The sequence below is a fragment of the Lipotes vexillifer genome, unplaced genomic scaffold (genome assembly GCF_000442215.2).
Source record: "Lipotes vexillifer unplaced genomic scaffold, Lipotes_vexillifer_v1.1 scaffold916, whole genome shotgun sequence".
Taxonomy (NCBI): domain Eukaryota; kingdom Metazoa; phylum Chordata; class Mammalia; order Artiodactyla; family Lipotidae; genus Lipotes; species Lipotes vexillifer.
The window spans coordinates 804,664-831,366 of record NW_006798383.1 but is presented as its reverse complement, the minus strand read 5'-3'; the positions used below and the strand labels follow the sequence as shown (position 1 = coordinate 831,366).

General features: G+C 38.1%; 2 protein-coding genes across 3 annotated transcripts in view; both read left to right on the top strand.

Moving 5' to 3' along the window:
* Positions 1-22,985, top strand: part of CHUK (component of inhibitor of nuclear factor kappa B kinase complex) — a 35,722-nt gene extending 12,737 nt beyond the window's left edge. Inside the window, exons 10-21 of the mRNA XM_007470335.1 lie at positions 3,077-3,271; positions 4,704-4,806; positions 7,412-7,535; positions 7,925-8,076; positions 9,775-9,836; positions 10,799-10,908; positions 11,572-11,621; positions 17,309-17,405; positions 17,698-17,854; positions 18,802-18,932; positions 20,907-21,006; positions 21,754-22,985. Of these exons, the coding sequence (XP_007470397.1) occupies positions 3,077-3,271; positions 4,704-4,806; positions 7,412-7,535; positions 7,925-8,076; positions 9,775-9,836; positions 10,799-10,908; positions 11,572-11,621; positions 17,309-17,405; positions 17,698-17,854; positions 18,802-18,932; positions 20,907-21,006; positions 21,754-21,783 (1,311 nt within the window). The 3' untranslated portion in view covers positions 21,784-22,985. The remainder of the gene's footprint in view (positions 1-3,076; positions 3,272-4,703; positions 4,807-7,411; positions 7,536-7,924; positions 8,077-9,774; positions 9,837-10,798; positions 10,909-11,571; positions 11,622-17,308; positions 17,406-17,697; positions 17,855-18,801; positions 18,933-20,906; positions 21,007-21,753) is intronic.
* A 2,016-nt stretch (positions 22,986-25,001) lies between these two features.
* ERLIN1 (ER lipid raft associated 1) overlaps positions 25,002-26,703 on the top strand; it is a 35,126-nt gene continuing 33,424 nt past the window's right edge. Inside the window, exons 1-2 of one of the 2 annotated variants that reach the window (XM_007470333.1) lie at positions 25,002-25,068; positions 25,391-25,514. In XM_007470333.1, coding sequence (XP_007470395.1) covers positions 25,402-25,514 — 113 coding nt within the window. In that variant the 5' untranslated portion in view covers positions 25,002-25,068; positions 25,391-25,401. Of the gene's footprint in view, positions 25,127-25,390; positions 25,515-26,703 lie in introns of both variants that reach the window. The other variant, XM_007470334.1, reaches the window with a different exon arrangement.

Below are 26,703 nucleotides of genomic sequence, written 5' to 3'. Positions count from 1 at the left end.
AAGAGTCCTCCTATGTGTTTTGTGGTCTATAGACTTTAGTTCAGTTTGCAACACCACGGTTTGCATATCTGTGAATCTGGGCAAAAAAAAAATATATATATATATATATATATTTTATATATATATAATATATATATATACACACACACACATATTTATAGCTCAGGTACAGTAATGTCTTCTTTAAAAGATCAATATTATTTTGAGGTTGTACAGAATAAGGTATGTGTAGGGTACTATTCATAGTAGTTCAGGGATGCTTCCTAGACGTAATAATAGGACTGAACTTTGAAGGATAAGTAAGTGTTTATCCTGGGAATGAGCAGGAGGAAAGATTTATAGGCAGGGGCTTCCCTGGTGGTGCAGTGGTTGAGAGTCCGCCTGCCGATGCAGGGGACACGGGTTCGTGCCCCGGTCTGGGAAGATCCCACATGCCGCGGAGCGACCAGGCCCGTGAGCCATGGCCGCTGAGCCTGCGCGTCCGGAGCCTGTGCTCCGCAACGGGAGAGGCCACAACAGTGAGAGGCCCACGTACCGCAAAAAAAAAAAAAAAAAAAAAAAAAAGATTTACAGGCAGGGGAATGTCATGAACACAGAAGCATGAACTGCAAAACAGGTTGGTATTATTGCAGGGCATTTTTCTGAGGTGTTTATTACATTGTTCAAGGAGGGAATGGCATCTGTTTTATTTTCATTTAAAGAAGAAGTCAACAAAAGTTACTGAAATATTTCTTTCCCTTAAAAAAAAAAGTTTAGCGAGTCTGCATATTTTTCCAACTGTTTATTATGAAAAACTTTAAGTATGAAGCAAAGTTGAAAAAAGTGTACTGAACATTCTTTGCCACTAAGAGTCTCTCCTTAGCTTTCTCTTTTTCCATATTACTTTTCTTCCTTTTCTTTGGCAGTCTCTCCAGTTCTGTAACTTTAACTATAAACTGAGTATGGATAACTTCCAAATTTATCTCCTTAGTTGTGACTATACAACTCTCTGCGGAGTATTTATAACTACACTTGGTGGTCCCACTTATCCAAGACATAATTCATTAAAAACTGAGCACATTTGCTCCATTAATTACTTCTGCAGCTTTTCCTGTGCCTCTTACTTGCACTGTCACCCTTCCAGTTACCTAGGTTGGAAACTTTGGCTGTCTGACTATTCCATGTCCTTCAATTTACATATCCAATTATTTTGTGAGATTTATCTTTTGAATGTTTTAACAATTCTGAACTTGCCAGGTTCTCAATTTAGAAAGCCTTCCATAGTTCCCTTTCAAAGTCCAAACTCTTAACATTGGTATTCAGAATCTATCTTGGTCTCATTTCATCCTGCACTTCCAGGCTTAGCTCATGTTATGCCCTAAGGGGGCATCATTTTAGGTACATTTGAACTGAGTAATTTTTATTCTCTGATTATGCTCATCCCTTTCTACCTCTCTGCCTACCTTGTTGTTTTCTGCCTAGAAGAACCTTTCTTCTTTAATCTTTTCTTGTTCTAATCATTCTTCCTTTTCAAAGTTTAGCTCAAATAGTGCCTCCTTTATAAAGCATCCCTCTCCTCCCACCAAGTAGTCTCCTTTGGAATTGGCACAATATTTTACATCATTACAGTACCTATTGCATTTTGCATTGTATTTTAGTTCTTTCAATGTTTCTTTAATATCTTTTATTTGACTGTTATCCTATGGAGGGCAAGGATCAGTAAGTTACTCAATTTGCATACCCATTACTAGCACAACACACTAAATAGTATGTACCATAGTAGGTACTTATCAAATATTTGAGTGAACAAAAAGGTTAATATAGGTTGTATTTCCTCACCCTTTCTTTTGCTCCCTTCTAGCTCGGCTTTAGTAGTGGGATGCTATGATCACCCCACCCTAGTTTGAAATATACCCTGTGTAAAAGTAAATGTCCACCTTAGGATTTTCATACTAAATTTCTGCTATTGTTCTTAGTGGTCAGTGTCACAGTGTGAAATCTGCCTAGGCCAGGATGGAATGGAAGGTCTCAGCTGGTATGCTTGTACTGTAATCCATGTCAACTTGGAAGATTCCCTTCTCTTCCCCCCACCTTTTTTAAACTTAGAAGGTTATTGTATATTAAAAGAAAGTTAGTGCTTTACTTCTGTAATAAACGTTTCTAGCAGAGATAATTTTAATCATTTGTATACACTGGTCAATATAAGGCGTTGGGGAAACATAGGTATTAACTTTGTATGGCTTATCTAAGGACAGTAGAAGGAAAAGGATTTAAAATTACATTGTGTTCAAAAGACTGACCTCTAACTCTGTGGCTGTCCTTGGTTACCAGGGTAGAGCCCCACCTAACTCAGTCTCACACTTACTTGGCCTGTATCAGGCTACTTTCATTGGGGCTTTAGGCAAGAAGTTCTCAGAGCTCTGGTTTCTGTCTTTGCCAAAATGGAGATTAGAAGATCTAATTAATAGGATGTTATGTGAAAGCACTTAACTTGTTGGCATCTATTAGGCAATTCATAAACATTTCCTTCCAGGTCAGTGATATATTTCTCAAAATAAGTGTTCCCTTTTTATTTATTTATTTATTTATTGAATTTTTGAATTTTATTTATTTTTTTATACAGCAGGTTCTTACTAGTTATCTGTTTTATACATATTAGTGTATATATGTCAATCCCAATCTCCCAATTCATCCCACCGCCACTACCCCTCCCCGCCACTTTCCCCCTTGGTGTCCATACGTTTGTCCTCTACATCTGTGTCTCTATTTCTGCCCTGCAAACCAGTTCATCTGTACCATTTTTCTATAAGTGTTACCTTTTTAAATTGGGGGTTTTATTTCTTGATTTTGTACATCCCTAGAACTTTGAAACTTTATTCTTTGGAACTAACATCTGTTGCAGTAGAAAAGTAAACACTATCTTCAGTTTTCAGACTGTCATTCTATAATTATAGAAGGAGATCTCACTTTGGAAAATGAATGAACCTTGTTTAATGCAGAGATAATGCCTTTTGATTAAATTCTCTTTATATCTAGCACTGAATCTTTTATGTAGCAAACGATCAATACTTATTTCTCTTTTTTCTTATTTAAACAGATAGTACACATCCTAAATATGACTTCTGCAAAGATCATTTCTTTTCTGTTACCACCTGATGAAAGTCTTCATTCACTACAGTCTCGTATTGAGCGTGAAACTGGAATAAATACTGGTTCTCAAGAGCTTCTTTCAGAGACGGGAATTTCTTTGGATCCTCGGAAACCAGCCTCTCAGTGTGTTTTGGATGGAGTTGTAAGACAATTCTAATATACCTAGAGTATAAGAAATCTGTTTGCACAGAGAGATTGCATGCCCTGCGTTTTTGATGTATACTTGGAATCCTTTGGGGGATGGTCCGCATCTTAGAATTCTTCTTTTAGTTTTATCCTACTCATTACGCTTATTGCTTTGCAAGGTGAAAAGGTAGAAATGAAACATTTGTTGTTTTGAACTATGCATGACCTTCTCTTTGGTGCCACTTCCCTCCTCCCTTTTTTTTTCCCCTCTTTGTACTAAAGCCTAGAACCTTCAAATTAGACCAGCGTTCTCACAGGTCCTGTCAGAGGATAGATGGATGGTAAAATATGATTTTGGTCATGACTCTTTTTTCATTTTTCTTTTTTTGACTTTATTGAGGCATATTTTATATATCATGCAGTTTACCCATTTCAAGTGTACAATTTAGTGATTTTTTTAGCAAACTACCCTAATTGCACAGCCATCATCATAAATCAGTTTTAAAACATTTCCATCTCAATAAGATCCTTTATGTTCATTGACTGTTTTCTTTTTTCTTTTTTTTTTTTTGTGGTACGCGGGCCACTCACCACTGTGGCCTCTCCTGCTGCGGAGCACAGGCTCCGGACGCACAGGCCCAGCGGCCATGGCCCACGGGCCCAGGCGCTCTGCGGCATGTGGGATCCTCTCGGTCCAGGGCACGAACCCGTGTCCCCTGCATCAGCAGGCGGACTCTCAACCACTGCGCCACCAGGGAAGCCCTCATTGACTGTTAATATCCATTCTGTCCACCCCAGAAAAATCACTAATTTACTTTCTACCTTTATAGATTTGCCTTTTCTGAACATTCCATATAAATGGAAACATATAATCTATAATCTCTTGTGTCTGATTTCTTTCATACTGTTTTCTTTTTTTTTTTTCCAATATGTGGGCCTCTCACTGTTGTGGCCTCCCCCGTTGCGGAGCACAGGCTCCAGACGCGCAGGCTCAATGGCCATGGCTCACGGGCCTAGCCGCTCCATGGCATGTGGGATCTTCCCAGACGGGGGCACGAACCCGTGTCCCCTGCATCGGCAGGGGGACTCTCAACCACTGTGCCACCAGGGAAGCCCATACAGTTATATTTTGGAGATTCATTCATGTCATAGCATATATCATTACTTTATTCCTTTTGATTGCTGAATAGTATTCCCATTCTATGGATATATGTTGTTAGGACTTTTTGCTTTTGTCCTTTTGGGTTTGGTGATTGTTTTTCACTTTAGTCCATACTATAGTTAGTTATTTTTCCTAAACAAAAGTTTAGACCTTAAATCTGTGAGATGTATGCTAATGAAACTGACTTCACCATTGGCATTTCAAAGTAGGAAATCTGGTGCTTAGGTACTCAGAGAACCTAGGATTTTCAAGGATCTTTTTTCTTAATTGTTTGTTTCTCTTTCAGAGGGGCTGTGATAGCTATATGGTTTATTTGTTTGATAAAAGTAAGACTGTATATGAAGGACCATTTGCTTCCAGAAGTTTATCTGACTGTGTAAATTATATTGGTAAGTATAGTTCATTTACTGACTGAGCTTTAAATCTGAAATAATATAATTTTGACTCAAAATGACTAGTAGAAATGGGCCTTTGGTGTTTCTGTTCTGTGTCTCATACTTCAGGTTTCTATATGTGGTGAAAGATGGGTTTGTATGGTTTGAAAGGTGAAAAGGTAGATTTTAAATCACCACCAGATCCCTCATTTAGGAGAAGACTTACTTTCCTGTGGATAGGGTTCTCACATATAAAACAATGAATCTTCACTATTAATTAAACCCACTTTTTAGTTTCTCCTTCATTATTTAAGCATGTTCAAATACTTCATTTTATCCTATGAATACTGCTTAACATTCAAATGATTTCATTTATCCTGAGAGAATTATTTTCTTTTGAAGAAGTTAAGTGATCAATTTCTGTCTACCCAAAACTAAAAACAAGCACAAAATTATAAAATCAAGAACAAAATTGGGCATAAGGGCTGAAATTATGTAATCCTTCCTTTTCATGAGTTTTTTTTAAAAGCAGTTCTAGATTTATAGAAAAATTGAGCAGATAGTATAGAGTTCTTATGTTACTCCCCTCCCCCACACATATAGCTTCCCCTATTGTTAACAACTTAAACATTAGTATGATACTTTTGTTACAATTAATGAATGAATATATTATTATTAACTGAAGTTCATACTTTATTCAGATTTCTTTTAGTTTTTAATCTGATGTCCCTTTTCTGTTCCAGAATCCCATCCAGGATACCACATTACATTTAGTTGTCATGTCTCCTTAGGCTCTTCTTGGTTGTGATAGTTTCTCAGATTTTCCTTGTTTTTGATGACCTTGAAAGTACTGGTCAAATATTTTGTAGGATGCCCCACTGTTGCAATTTATCTGATATTTTTTCTCATGAGTAGGAAAATGGATTTTTGAGAGAAAGATCACAGAATTCAAGTGCTGTTTTCATCACATTATGTAAAGGGTACATATTGTCAACATGATTAATGACTGTTAGTATTGGCCTTGCTTACCTGGCTGAAGTAGTGTTTGTCAGCTTTCTCCACTGTAAAGTTTAGTCTTCCCCCCCCATTTCACACTGTACTCTGTGGAAGGAAATCACTATGCAAGAACCCACACTTAAGGAATGGGAGTTATGCTCCCCCTCCTTTAGGGTAGAGTATCTACATAATTTATTTGGAATCCTTTTGCACATAAGATTTATCTCTTCTTTCCCATTTATTAATTCAGTTATTTATTATATCAATATGAATTCATGGATATTTACTTTATATTATGGATTATAATCCAATACTAGTTTATTTATTTTGTTGTTCAAATTGTTGGAGCTTACATTAGGAGCTCTTTCAGTTGGCTTCCTGTGCCCTTTTTACTTACTCCATCAATAAGGGTGTTTCGGTTTTTGTTTTTTTAAGCACTTCCTTACTTTCTGGCACCACATGGTATTCCAGGACCATCTTTTAAATTTCCTGCCCTAGTCCTAGAATCGGCCATTTTTCTAAGGGGCCCTGGTTCCTTTCATTTTAATTGAGAATAGTATTAGAAACCAAAATCTGGATACTTGGCATGATACTTGGGGTATCATTTCTAGGCCCTTTCAGACTTTATTTTTGACAGTATATGATTTTGTTTCCAGGCTCTCCTCACCCAGACTCTTTTTTAAAAGGTGTGGGTTTTGTTTTGTTTTGTTTGTTTGGTCTGTTATAGGAAGCCTCAGAAGTAAGTGTGGGTATATAAAAACAGAAGAAAAGTTATTTGAGGCTATTAATCATTATTAGGGGAGGCAAAGATTTTTCCAGATACACAGCTTTATTTTTTTGAAGTCTGTTTCAGATAATGTGTTTTCTCAATATGAAATCCAGTGTAGTGACCTTTCTCTGAAGATTTTCATTGGAAAAGAATGACAGAATATAATTGCCACCTTAAGTATGAGATGAATCTCTCTTCAATCTTGGAGAATTTTATAATGTTAAAATGGAATTTCATTGAACTTAATATATACCTGCCATGGTTTTAGAAAGAAGCATTCCCTTTACCAAAGAAAAGACAAGAGATAATCATAAATAGATAATTTCATAAGTCTTACATTGAGGAAGGCATTTCTTATTAAGCTGCTCTTTACCCTGTAATCATATACTGTAAAAAATAAAGTTTTCCTGAAGCTGGGTTGGTAGTCCAGGAGATGAAATTTGTTATTCAGAAGCAGAAAAGACTGTGGCAGATTGTGGAGGACGTGGGACTTGATTTAGATCTTCAGAGAAATAAAGAATTTGAATTAGTGGAGAGGAAAAAAGAGTATTCCAGGTTGGAGAGAAGCAAGGAAAAAAAAGACAGGAATAATTGTAAGCTTTGCGATTATGTAGTAATTACGTCGTCTTCATTTTTATTTCCCCTTGTATCTGGAGGGTTCATGTTAGGTGTACAGGTGCTCGGTAAATGTACATTGACTGCATGAAACAGTAACAAGTGGTTCTTTCTAGCATCCGTTTCTAGTATCTATGGGAATGCTGTTTGTGTGGACAGGAAATCACAAAGAATAGTAAATGAAGTCTAGAATCTTAAAAAGTAACTCCCCTCTCCTTTTCCCCAACTTCTTACACATAGTACAGGACAGCAAAATACAGCTTCCAATTATACAGCTGCGTAAAGTATGGGCCGAAGCAGTGCACTATGTGTCTGGGCTAAAAGAAGACTACAGCAGGCTCTTTCAGGGACAGAGAGCAGCAATGTAAGTGGATTCTCTTGTTTACACGCACAATGTCATGTGCATTAATGCTCAAGAATTAATTTTGCCAGTTTTCACTAGTCAATATCCCATGCAATACTATATACTGGGCCAATTTGAAATGTAATATTCTGATCAGACTTGTAGAATTCTTACTAATGGTCTGAAACCATCCAGTTGCAAAAGCTTGACGGTAGTTCCTGAACAGTCCTAGTATAAGAAGATTGTTTTATCAGAGTATCATGGGCAGGAAGTCTTTAGAGACCAGATTCTAGAGATCAGCTGTTTCTCATAGAAACATAGGCTTTAGGCTTATGGCAATTTGAGTCTTTAAACTTTTGTCTGGTGTTTCTGAAATGCTTATATCTTTTTTTTTTCTTGCTCTGGTTTAGGTTAAGTCTTCTTAGATATAATGCTAACTTGACAAAAATGAAGAACACTTTAATCTCAGCATCTCAGCAACTGAAAGCTAAACTGGAGTTTTTTCACAAAAGCATTCAGCTTGACTTGGAAAGATATAGTGAGCAGATGACTTATGGGATATGTAAGTGTTGGGTAATGTATTTGAAAGAAGTGTCTAGTCTCTTAAAGCCATTTGCTATGTTGCCTTCTTCTTAGCCAGTTGTTTCACTTACATTCATACTAGAACAAGAGGGAGGACATCTCAGATCATCATAAACCCTGTTTGGTTTGAATGTTAGTTTTTTTTTTTTTTAACCTTTAGTTGAGCAACTTTATTTCCCCCCTGCCCTCCCCTGCCCATCCCCACCACCACCACCACCACAGTTGGGCTAAAATTGTTCAGCTTCAGAAAAATTCAAAAATGATTTAAGAATTGGCAATTGTCAAACCTCATTTAGAAAATAGATAGAAAGTCTGTATTGGGGTGACTTCATAGCCTGGGAAGTCTTAAACTACTTATCTTTCTATAAATAATAACACAAATAATTCCAGGGTTTTTGTTTCCCCCAAACCACCTACTGTGGAGTCCCACTGTTTTTTATTGTATGCAGCCTCCAGTTTTTCAGTATTTCACTCCAAGTTTATCTCCCTTCAGATGTACTAAGGAAATGTGAAAAGCAGAGTTAAAATTCAAATAATAAACCAAAAGGGTCGCCTTCAGCATTTCTATTTTCTTTCATGAAACAAATCTTTTTTTGGGAAATAAATCTGGTTTGTATATTTATCTTGAGCAAGGCATGTGTATTTCAGAATAAATGATCAGCAGTGTCTAGTTGGGTAAATAAGTTTACCCACTAAAGCAGGTTCTATGATTGATGTTTTATTTCTATTTGTATATTATAGGCATTCTGATGAATGGCAAAACATTATAATTCTTTTATCAAATTATCTTTGACTTGTCAGTTGTATATCTTATACTGCTGTTTAAAAAGAGTGATGTAGCCCTATGTGTGCTGATGTTAAAAGATCACTTAGGTCTTTAACGGCAGCAATGTTTTAAGTTGGGGGGAAAAAAGCAAAGAAGGAAAAGTATATAGAGATGGTCCCATTTGTGAGAGAAAAGGATATGTGTCTATGTTAGAAATGACTAACAAAGGGATCCCTGAGGGTGGAGGATGGAGGGGAAGAGAGAGACTTTTCTTTTTATACCCCAATATAGTATTTGATTTTTTAAGAAGATCATGTTCATGTATTACTTTTAAAATGTTCTTTCTTTTTTTTTTTTAAAGAGAAAATCATCTGTGTTGGCTTCCTAGGGTTGCCATAGCAAATTGCTATAAACTGTGTGGCTTAAAACAACAGAAATTTATTATTTCACAGTTTCAGAGGCTTGAAGTCCAGAATCAATGTGTTGGCAGGGCCGTGCTCTCTCTGAAACCTGTGGAGAAGAATCTTTCCTTGATTCTTCCTAGTTTCTGATGGTTTGCCAGCAATCCTTGGCATTCCTTGTCTTGCAGCTGTAGCACTTAAATCTCTGCCTCTGTTGTCAAATGGAGCTTTCCCTTCATGTGTCTGTGTCTGTGTCTCTTCTCCTCTTCTTATAAGGACACTAGTCATACTGGATTGAGTCCATCTTAATTTAGCTAATTGCATCTGCAGTGACTCTGTTTCCAAATAAGGTCAAATTCTGAGGTACTGAGTTAGGACTTCAGCATATCTTTTGGGGGGGGCAATTCAACTCATAACTCTGTTTTTGATGTTGATATGGCAAGGAGATGGGTAGGTCAGTAATTAAAGCTATGGCTGTTTCTGAGATAACCAATTAAGACTTTTTTTTTAGCCTCAGAAAAAATGTTAAAAGCATGGAAAGAAATGGAAGAAAAGGCTATCCACTATGCTGAGGTAAAATCATTGAGCTCACTTTGTGTGCTTATTAATTCCTGAGGTCTTCCTTAGAAATTGTCTTTGGTTTTGGTTTGTAGAGTATTTTTCATGTCATTCCTGAATATCAGCCAAATATCTAGTAGATACTTTGTATATATAGAGGGAAGTACCATAGTGGATGAAAACCAAGGCTTTGGGGAAAAGAGACTAAATTGAAGTCGCACTGAGCTTCAGTTTCCATATGATATTATAGGGACTGTACCTTTTTTTAATAGGGTTATACAGATTAAATGGGAGTGAATAACAGATGGTAGTTATCACTGTTATTTTTATGACTGGTTTAGATAGGATAGCTGGACATCCTGGTTTACCTGGGACAGTTTCAGTTTATACCTGTCTTGCCATAATTATCAATAATACTCTCAAAATTAAGCTAGTTCGGACAATAAATTATATGGTCACACTAGGTATAAATCATTCTCTAGGTGGCAGATTCCTTCCTTACCCAGTACATCTGTCTGTGGTCCCACTAAGTTGTTGCTCTTCTTGATGCCAGCACTTCCCTGAGGACATGGGTGGGGCAGTTGGTATCCTGGGTTGGGGAATCCCATGTCTTTATCTTTCTGCATCCTTATTCAAGGCAGTTGGGAACAAGAGGCAATGAAAATCATAGAACTGAGATGCAGTGGTTTTGATGGCCATTTTTCTTGTTAGTGACACTTTTATCTTTTTGCTTCTCAGGAGGAAGAAGAAAATGCTAGTAGTCTACTGTTGTCAGGAGAGAAAAGAGAGAAGCCTAGGAATAAGTTGGTGCTCATGTGAAAATTACATGTCATAATCTGAAAGATAAAAAGGCTTCAACAAAATCAGTGTTTTGCATTAAATCACTTAGTTCTCTTACTGCAGCTAGTCATTCTCTGAGTTCTTTGTGTTGTGTGGTGGTGAGCCTGTCATTTCTTTTGTGTTTCATCATATTTTAGGTGGGTGTCATTGGATACCTGGAGGATCAGATCATGTCCCTGCACACTGAAATCATGGAGCTACAGAAGAGCCCCTATGGACGACGTCAGGGAGACTTGATGGAATCTCTGTAAGGGTGAACTCATGTTGTTGGTGTTGGTGTCTGTAATTTTTGGTAGCAGATTATTCGTTCTTTGTATTTCTGGCAGATTAAGTCTATATGTGATTCTTTCCTACAGTTTTCCTTTCCCCAAATATATTGGCATCATATTTAAAAAGGAAGTTCTTTCTTAGTCACAGGAAATTTTGGAAATAACTCTTTGGGTTGACCTTTGCTTTTTAAATTGAAGCATCTTTTCATATGAGTGTTAAGAAATTTTCAAGTATTCTAAGTTACAAACTATTTCCCTATTTACCATACTTCTGGTTCAAGGAAGATATTGTCTATTAGATTCCCTAAATAGGGTTAACCTCCTAAGTGTTTTGATTAGAAACTTGAGATTTTTTTCTCTAATCACAGGTCATAATTTTTTCCCATTTAAGTGTTTCTGGTGCAAGGATATTATATATGTGATAGTAGATCAGAGCAGATATGAAGTATTAATATATTAAACTTTGCATCTTAAGATCTTGCTTATTACCCAGTGAAATGCTCTGTAAAATATTCATTGGCAATATGTACTTGCTTTAAAATGGGATCATTACTCTATTCAAATGTTGTTCATTTCAAGTTGGGGATTATTAAAGTCATTAACCTACCTTCACATATAGAACCTTTTTTTTTCTTTCATAGGGAACAGCGTGCCATTGATCTATATAAGCAGTTAAAGCACAGATCTTCAGGTAAGACACTTTTTCACAGTACACAAAGGCATTTTAGGAAACTATCACTAGCAAATCTAGGAGATTGGATTTTAAATAAGCTGCAGAGTAAATTCCAGTTTTGGTATTGCCATTGAGATGTTTATGGTACAACAGCTTTTAAGTTTGTGAGAATTTAAGAAATTAGGAAGGCAAAGTAAGAAAATTGAAAGAGAAAAAACTTTAAAAGGAAGTGAAAGAAAGGAATGAAAGAGAAAAAAGGAACTCAAAGAAGGGAAAGAGGAAGCAAGAAAATGTGTGGAAAGACGGGAAAAAATAAGTGCTGCTTAAAATTAAAGAGATTGGAAAGAATTTGGTACTGTGGGTTCAGGTGTGGAATGGGCAGAGGGATGCCCATGTGCTAGGCCAAAGCATTTACTTTGAAAATGATGCCTTCATCTGCACATGGTCGCTGATTGCTTATTTCATTGGCAAAACAATTCTGTTGAACATCTGCTGAATACAGAGCACGTTCTGCTGGAAAGAGCACTGGATTGAGAATCGGAAGGCTTGAATTCTAGATAGGGCGCTTTACTGAGCAAGTGACCTCAGGCAAATAACCTTTTCTCCCTGTATCTCATTTCCCTCTTCTGCAAAATGGGGTTGAAACCTAGCTTTCCTAACTCAGTGACTGTATGTGGCAATGTATTTGAGAGGATGTTTGTGAAAGTGCTTTGAAAACTATAAAGTATTATGTATGTGCAAAATAGTATCCTTCAGTTAAAAGCTGATTTGTTTTGAAGGGTTATAGAAGAAATAAAAGGTGAAGTCTGTGCCCTAATTTGCTATATACTGAAATTTTAAAAAAACAAACAAAACCCATAAGTTTTACACCTTAAAATTTACAAACATATGCAAATTAATGTACATCTTAAATTGTATTTAACAAATATCAAAATCTCCTCTATGTTGGTTTTTATTGTAGTGGAATTTGTTCAGTTAATTTCTACATTTATGAGGTACGTATACAATAGGCATCTAACTCTGACTGGAGGTCAGGGTTGGTTAGAGGAGGTTTCCTGCAGGAGTTGATATCTGAGATGAGCCTTAAAGGATAAGTAGCAGTAGCTCCGTGAAAGGAGGTAGGCTCTTGCATATATAAGTATAATAGGTAAAGACATATACATGTAACAGCATGTTTGAGGAGATGCAGCGTGACTGGATTGTAGTTTCAGAAGGAGAGATGTGGCTGGATAATAAAGGATTTGGTATGTCATAGTAACGATTTTGGATTTCATCATGTTGGCAAAGAGAAACCCTAAAAAGTTTTAAGCAGGGGAATGGCATGATCAGATTAGCATTTTAGAAATACTGCTCTGGTAGCATTGTGGATAATGGATTAAAGGGAGGCTGCACTAGAGATGCTCATTAGTTATAAGGTTGTTGAAGTTCATGGCTCAGGATAAGGTGGGTCATTAGCTAAGGCAAAGAGCCTGAACTGTGGCAGTGGGGTGAAGAGGAGGAGGGTAAGGGCAAGAGAGAGATTTAGGAGGTAGAACTGATAGTATTGGGTGATGGATTTAATATGGGTGGCAGGAGATGGGGTAGAGAATCATGGATGCCTGCCAAGTTTCTGGCTAGAGCAGCTGGGTGCATGGTAGGACTACTCACCGTAATAGGAAGTACAGGAAAATGACAGACTTAATGGGAAAAGAACATGAGTTCATTTTTGTACATGTTGATGTTAAGGTGTCAGTGGGACATTCAAATAGAGATGTCTAGTAGTAGTATATATGTATGTATGTATATATGCGTGTATATATAAACAGATACACACACACACAAACACACACACACACACACACACACACACACACACACACACACACACACACACACACACACACACACACGTGTACATATATATATGGATTTAGTAGAGAAGTCCAGGCTAGATATTTAGCTATTTTGAGAGTAATCAGCCATAGGAATAAAGTGATCATGTTGAATAAGAAAACCAAGGATGGAATCCTAGGGAATACCAACATTCAAGAAATGGCTAGAAGCAGAAGAGCCTACAAATATTGAGAAATGGCTCAAATATGTAGCAGGGATGATATTGGAATAGGACAGAGAGTGTTTCAAGAAGAAAGTGATCAGTAGGGTGAAGTGCTACAGAGATGTGGGTAATAAAAATGATAATGAAAATATTCACTGGACTTAGTAGTTTGGATATCATTGGTGATCTTGGTAAAATAACGACCTTTTGGGAACAGAAACCAGATTGTAGTTGGCTGAGGAGGGAGCGGGACAGGAGGGAATGGAGAAGTCAGTCTAGATCAGCAATTCTCAAAGTGTGACTCATGAACCCCTGAGGATTCCTGAAAACTTTTCAGAGGAGTCAGTGAGGTCAAAACTGTTTTCATAATACTAGGATGTTATTTCCCTTTTTTACTATGTTGACATTTTCACTGATGCTGCAAAAGCATTGGTGGGTAAACAGCTTGCACCTTGCTTAGCATGAATGAAGGCATGAGCACCAAAGTATGCTAGTAGTCATTGATTTTCACTAACATGCATTCATAGTTTAAAAAGAATACCAGTTTTATTTAAGAGTGTCCTTGATAAAGCAGTAAAATTTCTATTTAAATCTCAACCCTTGAGTATATGTCTTTTTAATATTCTGTGTGACAAAATGGGAAGTACTCATAAAGTGCTTCTGCTACATACTGAGGTATGATGGTTGTCTTAAGGAAAACCACTTCAGCGGTTGTTTACATTGCTGTTGACCAGCCTCTTCTTTAATGGAACACCATTTTTACTTGGAACAATGACTGTCAGAAAAACTACAGTTATTCAGATTTGGTTATGAGGCAGATATTTTCTAAAAATTAATGGAGCATACCTATCTCTTGAAGGAAAAAAGCCAAAAGTATTGTCAGTGATAAAATTCCATGTTTCCAGCAAAAAATTAAAATGTAGGAAAATGTCTATCCATCAGCTGAAATTTATCAGCTTCCCAATACTTAAATGCTTTTCTGATAAGATTGGTGGTGATATTAAAAAGATTTGCAAAAATTTAAAACAATACCAATGCTCTCACTAAATTTTGAGGGGGAAATACAGTTATTTTGAATAAAAATGTATTAATAGATGAGTTTATTGTTATTTTTAAATGAATAAATTAATATTTTTGTATTTCTCAGTTTAATTCCTGAAGAACACTTTGGAGTTGTTAAGAATTTTTGAGTGTAGGTGTCCTGAGACCAGTAAGTTTGAGAACTGGTTATCTAGGCTATTCTTTCCAGAAGCTTGGCTGTTAAGGAAAGAAGAGAGGTGAGCAGCTAGGAGGAGATGAAGAATCAAGGGATGTCAGTTTTCAGAAGAAAGACTTGAGCTTATTTATGTGCTTGGGGCCAAAAGCCTGTGGAGAGGGAAGTCTCTGAACAAGTTTGAGAGGCTGACTCCAGAGAATAGTAGGAGGGGTTGGGCTTGTTGCCACTGATAATTAGGTGGGGGGGATGTGTGTGGATACAGACACTTATGTGGGTATAGGGGTTGGAAGGTGAGGATCTTACTGCTTTATGTCCTCCTATCCCGAAGTAAGAAGTGGGTTTATCTGTAATTGAAGAGGTGTGACATCATAGATTTAAGGAGTATGCTAGAGATTTTTGAAAGCTGGTGTGTGCAATGGCAGATGTTGCTGATCCAAGACATTTATTAAAGAATCCAGAGCAGGGCTTCCCTGGTGGCGCAGTGGTTGAGAGTCCGCCTGCCGATGCAGGGGACATGGGTTCGTGCCCCGACCTGGGAAGATCCCACATGCCGCGGAGCGGCTGGGCCTGTGAGCCATGGCCGCTGAGCCTGCGCGTCCAGAGCCTGTGCTCCGCAATGGGAGAGGCCACAACAGTGAGAGGCCCGCATACTGCAAAAAAAAAAAAGAATCCAGAGCAGAAGTGAAACCCTGTGAATTAGTAGTTACAACAGAGAGAATGATAGTATAATTTTTTTGTTGGTAGTGGTTAGTAGCTTGGATACAGAAACCGATAGAGCAGGTGGTTAGACTGATGCAGGGTTAGGATCATGCTGACAATAAGAGGACAGAAAAGTTGAAGATATTGACAAAAAAGTGATGTAAGTGATAAAGTTGTAGTTAGAGTAAAATATTGAAATATAAGATTTCAAATAGAGCAAGGCTAATTTTTTTTTCTTTAATTGATATTCATTACTCTCTTCTGGCCAATGAATCAGATATTGCAGATGAAGGTATATAAAATTCCATCCATTGACTCAGTGGATTAACTTTCCACAGTCATTGATAACATTTTTTGGATTATTTTTATAAAAACTTTGCAGTAGCGATGTGTATCAGCATATCACAGGGCCTAGAAATAAACTTGCTATCCAGATAGCTTCTTTGAACTGATAGTCACCTTGAGTGACAAACTAGTTGTGACAAGAAGTTTTGTCTATTGTTGGGGCTTATGTAATCACACTTGAGGTATGGTTTTTGGTGTCTTTTCCAGTTTAGAGTTGCCTTGAGACTTTTGTTCAGCTGAAAATGGTGAAAACCAACTTTCTTCATTCTTTATGTTGGAGTAGGTTAAAGTTCTGAGGTCTTTGACCATCTAAAAGAGCTAGTTATATGGGAAAGCTGTTGGGCCTAGCCCGTGGGATTTATGAAGAAGTGCTGTCTGGAGAGGAGCCTTTTTGGAGTCTCTGTATCTGGTTGTTGTTGAGGGAGAGACAAAGAAAAAGATGTGTGGGGAATCAAGTTGAGTGCTAGGCGAGGTCTTTGCAGTGCTAACAAAGGGCAACTTTTTTTAAACCTCTTTCGATACTCCTTTCATAGTAAAATGTGGGTAACAACAGGAGCCATCTCACAGGACTCCTGTGAGGGTTAAATGAGAAAATTTTAAGTAGAGAATAGCAAATAATAATAATAGTTTTGCATTTGAGACTAATTATTGTCTGGGGAAATACCAGCATGATCCATGAGCAACCTTCCAATGTTTTAAAATTTAAATAACCATTTTCTGAAATATTACAATTAATTGTAGTTTTTGTTTGTTTGTTTTTTAAATGAGATGGCATCTATAACGGTAGAACTCACTCACTGTGACCACACAGCCATCCCATTTGAGGACATTTGTCAGCTGCCAGTTTGCTTTAAGATTTCATACTACCCTCAAACTGAATTTTCAAGGTGTCTACAGGTCCTTTTATTAGTGCATCAGATTTGGCTTAAGTTGGTCAGCTTTTATCAACGTTTTCATGGGTATAAACAGGTGGATAAACATGAAATTCCAAGCAAGCCTAGCTGGGATTCCTTCCTTTAAGTCAGTGAAAGTTTGATGAATTGTCTTACTGGTTCTAAACAAATTATGTTAATCATCCAAGAAAAAATGATCTCTTGTCCAGAAAGCTGCATATGTGTCTGGGGCTTGGGTTAGTATGGGTTAAGGATAGCCAAGATGATTCTTCTTAAAACTGAAGATACAGTGATAAATCCATATATACATTATATACACACAAACACACAGACTTAATTTTTAGTTATATGATTATTTATAGATATATAATCTTAAAATCTTTTATCTTAATTTAGTTTTGAAATTAAATGGAGATGTTAATTAAAACTAGTTTCAGATTTTTAGGAATTTTTTGTTTGGAGGCTGACATGTTCACACAGAAGAGAGGTTATACCTACTGACTGAGATTTTTTATAGATCACTCCTACAGCGACAGCACGGAGATGGTGAAAATCATTGTGCATACTGTGCAGAGTCAGGACCGGGTTCTCAAGGAGCTGTTCGGTCATTTGAGGTAGAAATATTGTTTTCCTTACTGTTGAAAAGCCAGGATACTTTTATCACATTCCTTTCAAAGTGTAATACCCTTTTCTGGTAAATACACTAGAACCAGGAAGAGTACTGGCAGTACGTTGGGAACCCTGACCACAGCTGCATGCATTTATGTGTCCTGTTTGTGTGCATTGCTTTGCAGATCAGTCATTAAATCTATGCTGATTGTGATTCATTCCCCCAGCTGGGTTTGGGAGTATGGGGTACAGTCTTGGGGGATGTATAAGTGTCTGACACAGATTTTACCTCTCCAGCAAGTTGTTGGGCTGTAAGCAGAAGATTATTGATCTACTGCCCAAGGTGGAAATGGCCCTCAGTAACATCAAAGAAGCTGACAATACTGTCATGTTTATGCAGGGAAGGAGGGGAAAGAGGCAGAAAGAAATATGGCATCTCCTTAAAATTGCCTGTGTAAGTAATTTTTAATGAATCATGTAATATGACATTGATTTGCTGTTACTCCCTGCAAAAGGGATTTTTATCAGCATGATCTGTGTCCTCTTGAAGACATGTGTTTTTTTTTTTACATCTTTATTGGAGTATAATTGCTTTACAATGGTGTGTTAGTTTCTGCTTTATAACAAAGTGAATCATTTATACATATACATATGTTCCCATATCTCTTCCCTCTTGCGTCTCCCTCCCTCCCACTCTCCCTATCCCACCCCTCCAGGCGGTCACAGAGCACTGAGCTGATCTCCCTGTGCTATGCAGCTGCTTCCTACTAGCTATCTACCTTATGTTTGGTAGTGTATATATGTCCATGCCTCTCTCTTGCTTTGTCACAGCTTACCCTTCCCCCTCCCCATATCCTCAAGTCCACTCTCTAGTAGGTCTGTGTCTTTATTCCTGTCTTACTCCTAGGTTCTTCATGACCTTTTTTTTTTTTTTCTTAAATTTCATATATAAGGACATGTGTATTTTATGTTGGGTTGATGCTCATGTTCTTTGCTTGGTGTCTCCCTAGCAATTCTGATACAGGACTTCATGATCATCTTTCATTATCTCTCTCCTTTCCGGTTTCCTGTTTTTATACTCCTCTCAACCCTAGACCACTGTGGTATCCCAACCCAGTTTGGGGGTAGCTGTGCCTGACTAGGTTAAAAAAACAGTCCTTTGTTCAACTGGAGGGTTTTTTTTCCAACTAAAGTAGAATAGAAGGATAAATACAATTGGTTTTAGTCAATGAAGAAAGGGGTCAAGGACAGGATAGTTAGTAGGGGTGTGTAAGTAGAGATAGATTTATACAGAAGTAGTCTGGTTATGCATAAAAGTAGTGATAGAAATGTTAAGTCTTAGGAATATGAATGTGTGGAGGTGCTTGCCTGTAATGTTTTTTTTTTTTTTTTTTCCTTCAGACACAGAGCTCTGCTCGGTCCCTTGTAGGATCCAGTCTAGAAGGTGTAACCCCTCAGGCATCAGCATGGCTGCCCACAACTTCAGCAGAACGTGAACATCCTCTGTCATGCGTGGTAACTCCTCAAGATGGGTGGGTTCACTTTGTTAAAATAGATAGTTTTATTTTCAAGAGCAGTGGTAGGAATGAGGCAGTAGAGTGCAGTGGTTAAGACATATTCTTCACTGCCTTATAGACCAGGATTGAATCCTGATTGTCTCTTTGTAATAACCGTATACAGTTAACTTGACTCTTTTAATGTTCACATTTCCTTACCTGTAAAATGGGAAGTGTTGTGAAAATTCAGCTAGACAGTGTATATAAAATGCTTGGGAAGTGAATCTTCAGCAAATGTTACTTCTTATTAGCTCAGTCCAGGTTCTAAGTTCTTTATCTGTTATTGGCTTATCAAATCTTTTAGCCAAACTTTATTCCTCACTTAACCATTTATCTCTGAGAAATTATGCTATCTTTCTGAAGTTATTTTAGGGCCCTTGATCAACCCTCTAATGGAATTGAGTTTAATCTACTCATTTTATAACTTAGTATTTCTAAAATGACTTTTCAGTGCCTTAAATCATTTTTGCAAATAACTCAAGTTTGAAGTCCTATATTTTCTTTTAAGTCCTACTCTTCTGCTAAAAGCTGAACGACTATCCATTTCTGTTATTTTTCTCAGCATAAGATGTGCCGTATCCAGAGCCATTGGCTCTTTGCTAGCTTGTGTATTGTCACTTTTTCACAACTCATGGAGACCTCTACAATACCAGCATTTCCTGGAAGCTCTGCCCATAATTAGTTTTGCAGAGGTGCAGCCATGTAACATCACTGCTCAGGAGGTCATGCAGTTGCACATTCTGTACTCTGCTTTTATGACAGAAAAGTGCATGGCAGGAAGGCAAGCTGATACCAGGTATTTTATCTTCTTAAAGAAAGCAAGCTCCAGGGTATATCTCGGGGTCATTATACATTTGGCCCAATGTAATACATTCACAGCTACAGCATAGGCTATAATTAATTATATGGACTTGAGGAAATATTCCATTAATCAGAATTGACACAAATAAAATTTAATACCTTTTTGCTTTCATTAAAGGCATGTAGGTTTATTAGGGGATGCAAATGGTTGCAGATGTTACCTCTGTACAAATGATTTTCAATGTGAGGTTGTGGTTGTTTGCAAAAGTATATTCAACAGGAATTTTTAAATACATTTTCCAGTAGGAATACTTTATAAAGGAAAACTTCAAATGTACCTGCGGTACTTAACCACCAAGGATTGGGAACTGTTGGCCTCAGTTTTCCTATCTGTTGAATAAGCTGAATGAGAATTTAGTTCTGAGCTAATAATGACTATCTTCCATGGCTTAGAACTGATTCTAGTCAGGTAGGGACTGAGGGTTAGTAAAAGGTAAGGATGGAGGCCATATGGAAGAGGGAAGTGTAGAAGGTGGAAACCAAATTCAGGATTTCCTTCAAATACAAACTTCAGGGATACATTTTGGTTCTGGGCAGCTCCCCTGTCACAGGTTTCTTCTGCTGTCCTCAGGAATCAGCTTGCTTGTTTTCTTTCTCATTGCTGTCATCTGTATTTTCCAAACAGTTTTTTTCACCTTCCCTGATACTTGCAGAAAAGATTGTACTTTTGTATCTCCTCCCCTACATGTGTATCTCTGAAGTAAGCATGCTGATGTTTTTACTACTTAAAAGGAAAGGGAAATGTTTCAGAAACAAAGATATTTCATCTAGCTGTGCCACAGGATCTCTTTTTTTCCCCCCAGTGAGCATTTTCAGGGGGAAAAAGTTGTATATAAGTGCCACTTATATTTCAGAGGAAAATCAGGTTGCAGTTATAGTGGACTCATTATTATTAGAGCTGGGCACAGGCAGCAGCTTGGAGTAACAGGACTCTTGCCTCTGGGTGGGAGGGATGAGGAAACTGAAGACTACAGGAATCAGTTGCATTGGGTTGCAGGGTTGCAGTGTTGTTGGAAGGGCAGAATCATCCTGACCCTGAAGACCAGAAAATAGAGGAAATTCGTATGCCTCTTTGCTTTCATTCCACAGGGAGCCTTTAGCACAAATAATAGAAGAAAATTTGAACTGTCTTGGCCATTTAAGCACTATTATGCATGAAGCAAATGAGAAACAGGGCAACAGTATGATGGTAAGTTTTATATGGATACGGATGTCTGTTTTAGGTATGTTGGGTGCAAAGGATTTAACTTTCCATGCTAGATTTATCTGGCATTTGGGATGCAGATGGGGAATAGAACTCAGAGGAAAGAGCATTTGAAGAATGCTTGACCTCAACTCCCCATCTTCTCTTACTCATGGATATACTAGGATTATGTCATCAGTTATCTTCAACAATAGCATTTTTGGTCAAGTTAAATGAGTAGTGAGCTTTCTTTGCAGTGTGACCACTGAAATCGAATGGTTTGTACATTTTTGCTTCAGCAATCAATTTTCTCCAATAAGATTGGACATGATTTGTACTGTAATTCAAATATAGTAACTGCTGTATGCAAAATGAATAATGTTAATATGGTTATAATTTATAGAAGTATTTATATGAAGTTTTGGTTACTGTGATTTATTGATTTGTTAAAACTTGAAGAAACTACAATAAAATGTTTACTGGATTAACTTTCACTACATTTAGTCATGATGTTAATTCTTTGTTATTTCCTCTTTAATTATTTGCTTCAAATATTTATAAAAACTGAAATATTTTTTTTAGTTAGCAGAAAAGGTAAACTAAACTCTTTAATTGCAACTTATTTGTACTTTTCGTTTTTCAACTTTTGATTATAAAATGTCCAAATATACAGAAAACTTGCAGAAATGAACACCCATATACCTACCACTTTTAGTCAATATCTAATTGTATCTTTTTCATGCCTGGTTTTAGAATCTTGATTGGAGTTGGTTAACAGAATGACTTGCCACTTACTGACCCAAATGTATGAAGTTGTTGCTGCAAATGTTTGAAATTTGTTTTTCTCTTATGAAACCATTCTTCAGACACCCATCAATGGAAGAAATGACTATGATCAGAAACTACACATGATTTCACAGTGCAATATTTTGACTGGGTAATTTTAACCTCTGAACAGATAGAATTTAATGAGTCAGTGGACTTGTTTAAATACTACAGCTACTTAGGAGCATCGTTGGAATCCATTTGTCTTCAAACTTGATAAAACATTACTTATTTAACTTGACTATCTTTCAACATTTAACTTTTGGGCATAAGGCCAAAGTAATGTATACAGAGAAGAAAATCTCAACTAACATGTATTCTAAGTAAAAATTGTTTGCCTGTGTTTCTGTGGAAGAGACTGCTTGCAAGTAGAATTGTACTTCTTGAAGAATAAACCCTGCCTCCTTGTGTTGCACTCAACAGTGCTTTTCCCAGCATCATAAGGAGTTAGTTTAATCCCATTTTCAATTTCAATCCCAAATGCACATTTGACTGTATCCCTTTCCTACAGAAGGGATTGTGCATCTGTGCCTTTAATACCAGCTGATTCTTTCAAATCTTGTTAAGTGTGCTATGTGTATATGTATTTAAGATGTACATTTAATAATATCAAAGAAAAAATGCCTGTTAATTTATAATGTATTTGAAAGCTTATCTGTTTTCATTTGTATAAATGGGTCTTTTGTTTAAGGAATCTTTCATGTCTTGTCATATAAATTTATAAAGGTCTGTACTCCTGATCTGTAATTCCAAAACCCAAAAAGCTCTGATAACAAGGTTTTTCATAAGTTTGGTGACAGAATTCACCTGCTTGCACATCCAACATGAACTGACATTGAATCTATCCCATTTAGTGTGAATATTCTTTTTTTTTTTTTTTGCTGTGGAAATATTAACGTGTTTGCTTGTTTGGGGGTAGGGTGCTGCCACAGACCCTGCCTGGGGTTTATGTAGTATGGTATATGCACTGAATTACCTTTCTAAAGATCTGAAAATTTCATAATTCTGAAACACCTGGCCCCAAGGGTTTCAGATAAAGGACTGTGGATCTATCATCTGTTAAATAATTTAGAAGTTGTTACTTGTTTAAAAAAAAATGTGAAATTCCTTTGTATTCTAGACAGTTTTTCACTTTGTGTATTAAATAATTTTTAAATTACTTTTTGAACCTCTATTCACTAAAATCAGATTATAATAATTAAATATGCTTTGGGAAAATGTGAAGATTCTGTGAAGCAGAGTTGGAGCACAGAATAACATAATGGGCTCTCAGTGTACTTTCCTTAGGAATGAAACAGGACTTATGGTAAAGACAGTATTGGGTAGCTTCTTTAATATACTCTCTTCTCCTGAGATGTCCTATCAATACTATCCATGTCTAAAAACAGTGTTCATACCTTGCCCTATAAACTGTCGTCTTAGTTACACCATCCCCATTTTTGCTAGTAGTGTCATTTTCCCAGTCATCTAAGTTTGAGACCTTGGGGTTATCTTCTTCTAACTCTAGTCATCTGGTACTACTGTTTCTCTGAATATGGACATTCTGACTACCAGCTGTTAAAATAGGCAGTCTCTCTCTTGCTTCTCCAGTTCTAGAAGGTTTTAATCAATAAACATTTATTGGGTACCTATTGCTTGGAAGATATTGAGCAAAATGGGAAGATCAGAAAAGTTAACACAGGCAGTACAATAAGAATGTTTATGTGGAATGAAATTATTGTTAAAGGATTTTTTAAATGATCATGTGTTTTCTAAATATCATTGTAATAACTGATAAAAGATCTGGTAGAGGGTGGGACCGTTTTTATGGTTTATGGCTGATATGATCTCAGGCTAGCCTGATCTATGTGATACGTAAGGGCAAGTGGTGTGAGTCAGAACAGTCCTTTATAGTGCGAGCACCTCAAATTTGCTTATGATACATGAGTTGAACACTATTTATTGGCTGACAACTTTTCAGAGTTAAGTGTCAGTTGTGCATTGTATCCATTTCATTCCCTAATTCAAGCAATATTATAAAAAACTAAGAGAATCCATCCAGAAAACAGAGGCTGGACAAGTTATTTTTTATTCTCTTTGCTTTTTATCAGTTAAAATAGCTAAGCTCTGCAAATAACATTTATCTGGTACAGACATGGTCCCATACATTCCTAGGTAGTAGAAGTCAAATGAATGATACAGGTAAGTGCATTTATTGAAGGGAGAAGGTACAGTGGTCTGGGAGGGCTTCCTTTAAAGAAGATTTTAATTGATTCTATTTACCTCTTCCCATTTCCACTGTTACTACCATTGTAACCTTGGGCCTGCAGTTTCCTAACAACTTGGCTTTGCTGTCTCCTCTCTAAGCCATTTTGTAGACTCACTGGCCCTAAGGTACTGCTTTCCCATACTTCCCTGCCCAAGAGGTTACAGAGCCCTCCAACCTTAGTCTACCTTGTCCAGTTGTGGTCCTACTGCTAGCCTTTCAAGGCTTACACCATTACTGCCCAACCTCTTCTAACATGCTGCCCTTATTTCCTTTGTATCCATCTTTCTTACTCCCATCTCTACTCTTTCACTTTGTCCTTTCTGTTTCCGGTAATACATGCAGATAATGCATAATTTAAAAGAACAGAAGAATGTGTAGTGAAAAGAAAGTCTGTCTCTATTCTCTAGCCATCCAGTTTTCCCTCCCTACAGAAAAAGTGCATTCGAGCCTTTCAAAATCTGGGCCTAGCCTAGCATCCCACTCCTTTCCATCACACAGGCTTCAAGGAAGCTCAAATGCTCATTGTCTTCAATCTTCCCGGAGGACCCTCCAACACACACCCACGTTTACTGCTTATTTATTCTGTTCTTATTGCTTGGATGGCTTTCATAAAGCCCTCACTGGATCAGCATTCTGGCACGTTAATAGGTGACTGCACAAGAACACGCTGACCACTCCCTTGTCTCAGAGGCCCTCTCCGTTCCTCTGCCTCCTTCTTTACTCCACATTGCCGATTTCCCGTCTCTTCCGGAGCAGGAAACCAGCAGTACACCGTAGAGAGCCCACGTACCTTCGCGCGAGATAGCTCGGCGGGCGGCGGCAAGAATTTTGTCCCGTGCGCTCCCCGTCTCTAGTCGCGGGGCGAGCGCGGCGTCGGTGTGCGTGTCCGCGCAGCCGCAGTGCCCCGCGGGTGGGCGGGGCCGGTTCTTGGCCGCGGTTGGTGCGGCCCGGGTGGAGACTTCACGTGCACGCGGGGGGCGGTGCGTCACTGATCGGTGAGGCACGGCCGAGGGGTCGGCGTCGGTCAGGAGTCTGCGGCTGGCCCCCTTCTCAGTTAATGCTTTCTCCTGGGCGGGGAGGAGCGGCTGTTGGGACGGGGGTGGGGGTGTCAAGACGCTCACCGAGCAGGGGCGACCCACGGGCCGGCTCGCGCGGAGGGGTTGGCGACGGGGAAGCGGGCTCTGCGAGGAGGGAAAAGAGGCACAGGACTCCTCAGCTCGGCCTGCGGAAGGGGGCCAGGTCGCGGGAGGGCGAGGTGGAAAACGGAAGGTGGGCCTGTCACTCACGGGGCTGGGGCTCCGTTCCTTCCTCATCCAGGAGGAACTAGGATGAATATGACTCAAGCACGCGTTCTGGTGGCTGGAGTGGTGGGTCTGGTGGTTGTCCTCCTCTACGCCTCCATCCACAAGATTGAGGAAGGACACCTGGCCGTGTACTACAGGTGAGCGGCACGTGCAGTCAGCTCAGGTTCTAGAGCAGATAGAAGGGAGACTCCCATTAGAGTCTAGGAAGTTGTTCCCTCTGCGGTGTCAGGGAGCTCTTTCCAGTCCTAGGAAGTGACTTTCGTCGCAGCTCTGGGGAGAGTATGGGAGCTGTGGCAGGCTTTTGCAGAGCATTCTCCAGGTGTTGGACAGTTTCAGTGCTATGTACATTGTGTGCAGAGGTTAAGACTCCCTGCAGTTGTTCCTAGTAGTCAGTAAATTCAGTCGTTTGCAGAAAAAAGTGAAGGGTGGAAGGCAGTGGTGACTCCACCTGTGGCTGAAGAAATGGATAAATCATTGTTAAATTCCATACAGCTGTACTGGCCATTAGTTTGCAGCTGTAGGTGCTATTTAGAAACTCTGGTCCTGTTTGTGGTTGTTTCTTAGATTTTTTTTTTTTCCTTTAAAAAGTTCTGGAGTCTGATTTGGGCTTGTAAGGCCATTAAGACCATGACAGTTGTTAAATTCCTGGACCTTGGGAGACAAACACAGGATTGTGACAGATACATCCTCCTCCCACCTTTCCCTGTCTTTTCAAGTTGTGGAAAGCAGTGGTGTGGAATGTGTTGATCTCTAGCTGAGGTGAATAGCTTTTCCTTCAACGTAGTTACCACCTGTTCTTTTGATATAGACAGAGGACAGTTTGGAGAAATTGCGATAACGATGTATTTGAAAGAGCTTCAACTTTTTGCCGGCTTCTGTCATCCCATAAAACCAATATTTCTACTTTTAGATCCATCCTGAGTCTTAGAAACATCCCATAAAACCAATATTTCTACTTTTAGATCCATCCTGAGTCTTCCCTGTGAAGCACTAATTTCAAATACAATTTTAGTGATATATCTTAGCAGGTGGGGGGTCTGGCATTTAAAAAATGGCAGATTAGTCTGTACATTAGTACATTAGTCTGTATTTCCATCTAGTTCAGATTGTTTTCCTGATAGTAAAGCCAAGAACATTTCAAGGTATGGCTCTCAAAAAATTAGGGCTGGACCTCAAACAGTTCATCTTTTATTAGCTATTTGTTATGAATTCTTTGCAAACCTATTTATATTTTCAAGATAGGAAGGTAAGTTATATTAATTTACTATTCATTATGTAAAATAGGACTTCTTTTTTATATTTGCCTCCAAATTACCTCCTTTTTAT